Here is a 9,450-nt window from a genome sequence, read left to right as displayed (position 1 = left end):
TAAAATATTCTCTTACTGTAAAAAAATAAAATATTATAAAGTGGTCGGGCGCACTAATGGATTTTAAATAGGGGGAAGAAATGAAGATGAACTATCCGTTAGAGTTACACTTAAAGAGCTTTCCGATTTGGAAAATTAAAAATATGGCAAAGTCTGCTTTTAGAATTGAAAACCACCGTACTTTCTCTGCTATTATGTCCACACATGCCCTTGTCTTAAATTTGAAGGATTTCTCTCTCTGGCGCAGAGTTCAGTTTTACCGACCTCCTTCCTGACAGCTGTCAGAATTTTCCACAGATTTCTTGACCCAGATTTTCAGGGACCTGCTGAGACTTCAGAAGCTGCCTCTACGGGACAGGCTTTCACACGCTTAGCTTAGCTAATGTACTGTCATTGGCTTTTGCTCTTCCCGGACCCGCCTACAACGATCTCAACTCTGATTGGATACCACTGTCCTTTTGTTATGGCAAAAGGTGGATCCTGAGGCTTTGGGATAGGACGATTGGGGCGTCGGGAAGCTAATGCGCAGGCGTGTTTTCTTGAGTGGTGATTGGCTGGCAACAGGGCCGGCAGGGGCGGGACTCCTGTCTCGGCGCACGCTCTGTGGGCGGATAGGGCGTGGCTGCCGGTGCCAGTTGGTCCAAGTGTCCAGGCCTGAGGCGTCCTACGGAACCCTCCCCCTGCCGGCGCCTCAGAAGGCAGGTGAGGGTAGTCGTGGACCTCGAAGGGCCCGGCCTCGGGCGGCTGGAATTGCGGCCTCGATACTGCTGACAGCCTGGAGGGCGGGGTGGGCTGGACGCTGGCCGGCGCATCGGGGACCCGGGAAGAGCGCCTGGGCATTTGGTGGGCGGTTGAGGCCTGGCTCCCCGGAGAACTCCTGCGCAACCTCTCTTTCTCATCCTCTCAATACTGGGCCCAGAGGTTCCTTTGTGGAGGGTCGCCGGCGGTCGTTCGCGGGGACTTCCTGTCGCCTTGTCCCCTCCGCTCCGGAGTCTAAGGACTCTGTCCAGCCCTGAAATGGGACTGTGTTTGGGTGGGATGGGACCTGGCACGCCTGGACCTGCTGAGAACTCGGAGATGGGGGGAGAGGACGCCCAGGCGGGGAGGGAGGCAAGTGAGCGGTAAAACCAGGATTGGCGGCATCTTTTCAGGCTCTGAAAGACGCTCTCGGGTTAGTTTCTCAATGAGCATCTCTCAAAGTCCTGATAGACACATCTAGGGGAATTAGGATTGGAGAAGAAACGAGACATCCCTGAAAGACAGGGTTTTGTTGTTTAATGTATCGATTCTGGTACTATGACGTAATAACATTAAGGACAGATGTTACGTTTCCAACGCTGAATCTGTACCTGAGAATCCAAAGCTATGCTTTTATATTCTGTGCCTGTACGCATTCATTGATTAAAGCCAGTGTAGCTAGCCACTCTGGGGATCCATTTATGAGCAAATGCTTGTTTGGGCACTCAATCCCTTTTGCAGAATTTAAAACTGGATTTATTTAACCAGAACAAGTCAGAATTTGAAGGTACCTGAAAAAACTTTGTTGAAAGTCGATGCCACTTGAAGGGTATGGAACTTACATTTAGGTTTTTCGATAGCAGAAATAGCAAGAAAATTTGACATCAAGGGTTGTAAAATGTTTTGCAAATTTAGATTAAGGTCATGTTAAAGTGCCTTCTGTTGTGTAATGCAGGGATTTTATAGTTAGATCTGAGTTCAAATTCTTGATTTCACAGACTTTGGCTGTGAAATCTAAGACAAAACACGTAGCCTTTCTGAGATTGTGTCCACATTTATAAATTGCCATGTCCTATTGATTTGATGAACTAATAATATGTCTAAAACATTTAGTATATTAAAACAGTTACTTTTAGTTGTCTTACTAGCTCATTAATAAATGGATCATAGATGATGAAAATCAGTGTTAGATGTAGAAAAGTGAGTGGTTGTGGATATCAGAAGTCTCAAGCTCAGGTCTCAGATGTGAGCATACCAGTGGTGATGTGGGAAATACTAGACTGGGATGTTGACTATATGTAGTCTTGGCTCTGTGTAACTACTACTATGATCTTGGGTAAACTATTATCGTCTTGGCCCTGGCTTATTTGTGAAAATGAGATTTAGCTTTTAGATTTTTTTCTAAAATTCTTCTTGTGACTTGTATTAGAGCAAAAGGCAGAGACAATACAGTTCATTTCAGTCGCTCAGCTGCGTCAGACTCTTTGTGACCCCATGGACTGCAGCACGCCAGGCCTCCCTGTCCCATCACCAGCTCCCAGAGCTTGCTCAAACTCATGTCCATCAAGTCGTTGATGCCATCCAACTATCTCATCCTCTGTTGCCCCCTTCTCCTCCTGCCTTCAATCTTTCTCAACATCAGGGTCTTTTCAAATGAGTCAGCTTTTCGCATTAAGTAGCCAAGTATTGGAGTTTCAGCGTCAGCATCAGTCCTTCCAGTGAACATTCAGGACTGATTTCCTTTAAGATGGACTGGTTGGATCTCCTTGCAGTCCAAGGGACTCTCAAGAGTCTTCTCCAACACCACAGTTCAAAAGCATCAATTCTTTGGCGCTCAGCTTTATAGTCCAACTCTCACATCCATACATGACCACTGGACAAACCATAACCTTGACTAGACGGACCTTTGTTGGCAAAGTAATGTCTCTGCTTTTAATAGCTGTTTAGGTTTTTCATAACTTTTCTTCCAAGAAGCAAGCGTCTTTTAATTTCATGGCTGCAGTCACCAACTGCAATGGTTTTTGGAGCCAAAATAAAGTCTGTCACTGTTTCCACTGTTTCCCCATCTATTTGCCATGAAATGATGGGACCGGATGCCATGGTCTTAGTTTTCTGAATGTTGAGTTTTAAGCCAACTTTTTCAGTCTCCTCTTTCACTTTCATTCAGAGGCTCTTTAGTTCTTTACTTTCTGTCATAAGAGTGGTGTCATCTGCCTATCTGAGGTTATTGATATTTCTTCTGGCAATCTTGATTCCAGCTTGCGCTTCATCCAGCCCAGCGTTTCTCATGATGTACTCTGCATATAAGTTAAGTAAGCAGGGTGACAATATACAGCCTTGACGTACTCCTTTCCCGATTTGGAACCAGTCTGTTGTTCTATGTCCAGTGCTGTTGCTTCCTGACCTGCATACAGATTTCTCAAGAGGCAGGTCAGGTGGTCTGGTATTCCCATCTCTTAAAGAATTTCTCAGAGTTTGTTGTGGTCCACACAGTTAAAGGCTTTGGCATAGTCAATAGAGCAGATTTAGATGTTTTTCTAGAACTCTCTTGCCTTTTCGATGATCCAGCAGATATTGGCAATTTGATCTCTGGTTCCTCTGCCTTTTCTAAATCCAGCTTGACCATCTGGAAGTTCATGGTTCACGTACTGTTGAAGCCTGGCTTGGAGAATTTTGAGCATTACTTTACTAGTGTGTGAGATGAGTGCAATTATGCAATAGTTTGAATATTCTTTGGCATTGCCTTTTTTTGGGATTGGGATGAAAACTGACCTTTTCCAGTCCTGTGGCCACTGCTGAGTTTTCCAAATTTGCTGACATATTCAGTGCAGCACTTTCACAGCATCATCTTTTAGGATTTGAAATAGCTCAACTGGAATTCCATCACCTCCACTAGCTTTGTTCATAGTGATGCTTCCTAAGGCCCACTTGACTTAACATTCCAGGATGTCTGGCTCTAGGTGATTGATCATATTATCGTGATTATCTGGGTCATGAAGATCTTTTTTTGTGTAGTTCTTCTGTGTATTCTTGCCACCTCTTCTTAATATCTTCTGCTTCTGTTAGGTCCCTACCATTTCTGTCCTTTATTGTGTCCATCTTTGCATGAAATGTTCCCTTAGTATCTCTAATTTTCTTAAAGAGATCTCTAGACTTTCCCATTCTATTGTTTTCCTCTATTTCTTTGCATTGATGGCTGAGGAAGGCATTTTTATTTCTCCTTGCTGTTCTTTGGAACTCTGCATTCAAATGGATATATCTTTCCTTTTCTTCTTTGCCTTTCACTTGTCTTCTATTCACAGCCATTTGTAAGGCTTCCTCAGACAACCATTTTGCATTCCTTTTCCTTGGGGATGGTCTTGCTCCCTGCCTCCTGTACAATATCATGAACCTCCGTCTCCGTCCATAGTTCGTCAGGCACTCTATCAGATCTAATCCCTGGAATCTATTTGTCACTTCTACTGTATAATCGTAAGGGATTTGATTTAGGTCATACCTGAATGGTCTTGGAGAAGGAAATGGCAATCCACTCCAGCACTCTTGCCTGGAAAATCCCATGGATGGAGGAGCCTGATTGGCTACAGTCCATGGGGTTGCTAACCTTTTTCTCTTTATCTTTTTAATGGCCTTAAGTGTTCTTTGGAAGCTTCCCTGGTGGCTCAGATGGTGAGGCGTCTGCCTGCAACGCGAGAGGCCTGGGTTCTATTCCTGGGTTGGGAGGATCCCCTGGAGAAGGAAATGGCAATCCACTCCAGCACTCTTGCCTGGAAAACCCCATGGATAGAGAAGAGAAGCTTGATGGGCTACAGTCCATGGGGTCGCAAAGAGTTGGACACGACTGAGCGACTTCACTTCACTGAATGGTCTAGTGGTTTTCCATACTTTCTTCAGTTTAAGTCTGAATTGGCAATAAGGAGTTCATCATCTGAGCCACAGTCAGCTCCCAGTCTTGTTTTTGCTGACTGTATAGAACTTCTCCATCTTTGGCTGCAAAGAATATAGTCAACCTGATTTCAGTATTGACCATCTGGTGATGTCCCATGTGTAGAGTCTTCTCTTGTGTTGTTGGAAGAGGGTGTTTGCTATGACCAGTGCGTGCTCTTGGCAAAACTCTGTTGGCCTTTGCCTTGTTTCATTCTGTCCTCCAAGGCCAAATTTGCCTGGTACTCCAGGTATTTCTTGACTTCCTACCTTGGCATTCCAGTCCACTCTGATGAAGAGGACAGTAGCTAACATTATTGAGTATTGTGCAGTCACATTATATATTGGGCTCCCCAGGTGGCTCCATATATAATGTGACTGCAACAACACCCACATTAAATATATCAACTCATGAAATTCTCACAACAAAACTGTGAGGTACATACTGTTTTTAACCTCATTTTACAGATGAAGAACCTAAGACTGAGATGTTTAGCTAAGGTTCCAGATCTTATAAATAGGAGAGGTGGGATTTGAATCCAAATACGGGCTTCCCTGATGGCTCATAGGTTAAATCGTCTGCCTCCAATGTGGGACATCCGGGTTCGATCCCTGGGTCGGGAAGATCCCCTGGAGAAGGAAATGGTAACCCACCCCAGTATTCTTGCCTGGAGAATCCCATGGACGGAGAAGCCTGGTAGGCTACAGTCCACGGGGTCGTAAAGAGTCGGACACGACTGAGCAACTTCACTATCACTATAATCTAAATCCAGTGGGGACTTAGAGGACAGAAGGAGAAGAGGGCATTAGAGGATGCGATGGCTGGATGGCATCACCAATGCAATGGTCATGAATTTGGGCACACTTGGGGAGATGGTGAGGAACAGGGAGGCCTGGCGTGCTGCAGTCCATGGGGTCGCCAAGAGCCTGTAACACTACTGGGTGACTGAACAACAGTAACTGTCTAAATCCATGCTCTTAATCACTGTGCTAAACTGCCTCTTTAGCTTACCAGGTGGCACTAGTGGTAAAGAACCCATGTGCCAATGCAGAAGGCACAAGAGATGTGTGTTTGATCCATGGGTCAGATCCCCTGGAGGAGGGCGTGGCAACCCACTCCCATATTCTGGAGAATCCTGTGGACAGATAGGGTTGCACAGAGTCAGACATGACTGAAGGGACTTAGCATTCATGCAAATCGCTTCTTATGGAGAGGATGTTATGGTCCTGTTGGCCGTGCCAGTAAAGAAAGTAGAGGTGTATTTGGTAAGATGATAGCCTTTGGTCACAGCTGACTGTGTGGGTATGGAAAATGGGCCTATACTAATACTTGCCACGTTTCTAGATCCTCGTTCCCTCCATACTTCTGCTCCCTGGACTTAATTATCAAAATAATTCTAGATCTCTTCTACTGACCAAGGTTAGGTAAAGACAGGCACCAAATTTTACTGTGACTTTTGAAAAAGTTTTATGAGATCTGACCTCAGCTTAGGTCACAATTGCAGAATCCCAGACAATTGTATCCATTGTGGAGAGCTAAGGTACATTTTGGATGAACAGACCAGCCTTAGCACCTCATGTTTATTTCAGTGTTCCCACATGTGAGATACTTTGGTGTGGAGTCTCTCTTTTCATGTCAGATTTGGATTTATGTGTACGAGCAGGAGTTGAAAATTAACTCTTTTAAGAGCACACTTGATATAGATGATTGATTTGATGGTAACTATAGACTGAGAAAAAGAATTTTATGGTTGAAAAAGTCAATCTTGTGTTGAGAGCATATTAGAACATACTACTGTGCTAATTTAGGCATTGCACAGTTTGAGGATTGGTCCTGTTTTGAAGGAAATAAAATCCATGGCTGAAATACTTTGCTATGAAGAGCTCAACAAATCTTTTGATCCCATATATACAATAAATCTGTTTATTACTCTAAATTTCCTGAAAGACTTAGAATATGTCCTAGTAGTGTTTTGAGATCCATCTATTTGATCACATCACAGTAAGAAAAATGGGTTACTTGTCTTTTTGTTGTCGTCATGTAGAGACTGCTGGTAGTGCTCTGGTCTACTTTATTGAAGGGCAATGCCATTTTGCACAGGGATGCTACGTACAGTTGGACAGATTTTGCACTGTTCAGCCCTCAGGGCAGCCTTACATGGACTGTGGTGTGAGTAGTGTTCTCTCAGGTTACGTGATACGTCCTGTAGCACTGTCCTCATGCCCTAATTTTGTGCTCTCCTTCCTCCCCAATCTTGATGTGCTTTTCTGAGAATAATTTTTCCTTTAATAAATCCCCTCCACCCCATTTTACTGCCTTATTAAATTTTTTCAGACAAAGTCAAGCTGTTGATGAGCCATGCGTAGAGTTTTCGATTGTTTGGGTTATATGTGGCCAGAATTTCAGAAACGGGCTTCTTTTCCTTACCTACTACATTAGTCAGTCTGGAACACTTTGCTTTTATGGAAGACTTTTTGGTTTTAGTATTAGATGAAAACAGAGGCAAAGAAGTATATCCCATCCCTATACTAGATGTGACTGTAAAATCGAGTGCATTGATTTTGTGTTTATCTGTTGCTTTGACTTGTGTATCATCTCTTCTCAGCTGTCATGAAAATCCTATTTCAGGTGTATTTTTAAAAAGACTGGATATTAGATATTTGGAGCATTTAATATACAGGTTTCTCCCTACTCTCTGAAAGGAGACCGTTCCTCTTAGAAGCTGAAATGGCATAAAGTGATGAAGCAGTTGTCTTAGGACACAGCTTGCTAACAGATGCACAAAATAAAAAGGACAGATGCTCACAGACATAGTTTAGATGCTCACAGACACAGTTCAGAGCTATGGCAGCTTGATGCTGAGGTGCTGAGTGTAGTTCTCGGGGCAGGAGCTTGGTGGTATCACTCACTGCTCACAGTGAGCGCTATTTCTAACACCCTGTTGCTAAACAAACACTGAAGGCGTTTTTTGCTTTTTGCCTTTTTTCATGAAAGCGAAAACCCTCGCAGATTTTTTTTGTTTAGCAAAACCGGGTCCTAATGTAGGTCTTTTATACAAGTGCACTGGCATTAAGTAAAACTTGAAAAAAAACCCTGGGGATACCTGTATTATATAACAGGGGAAATAGCCGAGTTGATGGCTGTTGTTGCTGAGTAGTCCCAAAGTCACTTACTTTTGCTTTTGACTGTTACCTCTGTCGTCCCTTCCAGACAAGTACTTGAAGTGGTATGAAAGTGCTCTTCTTCTCTTGGGCAAGGGCTAAATAAAGTTTTCACTGCTAACACTCTTCCTCTTCAATTAAGAAGACACTTTGATTAAATGGAGAGGAGTAATTTGTATGGTCTTCAAATACTATAAAGGATTGAATAACTTACAGAATTTTTGAGAAAAATTTTTGTGATCAGTCTGTTTGGATATATGTATCAGCAGACGTGTGTGTGTATACACACATTTTTATTCAGTTGACCCTTCAACAACAAGGAGATCAGGGGTGCTGACCCTTTGCACAATTGAAAACCCACATACAACTTTATAGTCAACCCTTCATATATCCAATTCCACATCTGCAGATTGAATCAACTGCAGGTCGAGTAGTTCTGTAATAGTGTTTATTGAAAAAAATCTGAGTGTAAGTGGACCTGCATGGTTTAAAACCTTGTTGAAGGGTCATCTCTGTGTGTGTGTGTGTGTGTGTGTGTGTGCATCTATACCCATCTACATGTCTCACCTAAAACCTCTGAAGTACAAAGAACCAGAGAATTAAAACCATGTGTAAAAGATGTGCGGGAGAACAGCCCTAATGCTGGCGAAGTGGGAAGACTTGGGGTAGTTTTATCAAACGTTATTTTTATTCCATTTGTATTTAGTTAATTCTTTAATAATACTATGTGTAAAGGAGATTTAATATCTGTTTTGGACTGAGTGATATCTATGTTTCTTTTTCTTATTGCAGACCATTCATCAAGAATTTTGTATCCAAGGCACAGAAGTTTGTTACCGAAGATGATGAATGCTGACATGGATGGTATGTTCTTTGTTTTCCTTTTTATATGTTTTGTGGCAGACACATTGCTTTGTTAAGAACTGGAAAGAGCAGAGAAGCAGTATTTAGAAGGAAGGCTTGGATCTTGGCCACTTGTACTTATTTATAATCCTGTCTAGTTCTAGAAAGAATTTAAGGCAGCTTCCATTCTTTAGGGCTTCCCTGGTGGCTCAGAGGATAAAGCGTCTGCCTGCAATGCAGAAGACCCGGGTTCGATCCCTGGGTTGGGAAGATCCCCTGGAGAAGGAAATAGCAACCCACTCCAGTATTCTTGCCTGGAGAATCCCATGGACAGAGGAGCCTGGTGGGTTACAGTCCACGGGGTCGCAAAGAGTCGGACACGACTGAGCGACTTCACTTTCACTTTCTTTCCATTCTTTAACTGTAAGATGTTGGTAAAGCACTTTACCTTCACTTTGGTGGTGTCATCTGTGATGTAGGATCCATCTTTTATTTTACAGGGCTTTTGTATAAAGCCAAGGAAGACAATAAATGTAAAACATTTTGCAGATCTTTTATGTGTATATTAAACAAATGGTAGTTAATAATAGTAAACCTGAACCTTTTCATTACAGCAGTTGATGCTGAAAATCAGGTGGAACTGGAGGAAAAAACACGACTTATTAATCAAGTGTTGGAACTCCAACACACACTTGAAGGTCAGTTTGCATTTTGTAGTTTTCTTGACTAACATCCAGGTATTGAAATTGTAAGCATTTATGTTGCTAAATTTTGTTACTGTGCCCA

General features: G+C 42.9%; 1 protein-coding gene across 1 annotated transcript in view; it reads left to right on the top strand.

Moving 5' to 3' along the window:
* Nucleotides 1-521: 521 nt before the first annotated feature.
* Nucleotides 522-9,450, top strand: part of SCOC (short coiled-coil protein) — an 11,708-nt gene continuing 2,779 nt past the window's right edge. The window contains exons 1-3 of the mRNA XM_052654775.1: nt 522-702; nt 8,614-8,685; nt 9,279-9,362. Coding sequence (XP_052510735.1) covers nt 522-702; nt 8,614-8,685; nt 9,279-9,362 — 337 coding nt within the window. The remainder of the gene's footprint in view (nt 703-8,613; nt 8,686-9,278; nt 9,363-9,450) is intronic.

The sequence above is a fragment of the Budorcas taxicolor genome, chromosome 17 (genome assembly GCF_023091745.1).
Source record: "Budorcas taxicolor isolate Tak-1 chromosome 17, Takin1.1, whole genome shotgun sequence".
In the NCBI taxonomy this organism is placed as follows: Eukaryota; Metazoa; Chordata; class Mammalia; order Artiodactyla; family Bovidae; genus Budorcas; species Budorcas taxicolor.
This window is presented reverse-complemented; position numbering and strand designations above follow the sequence as displayed.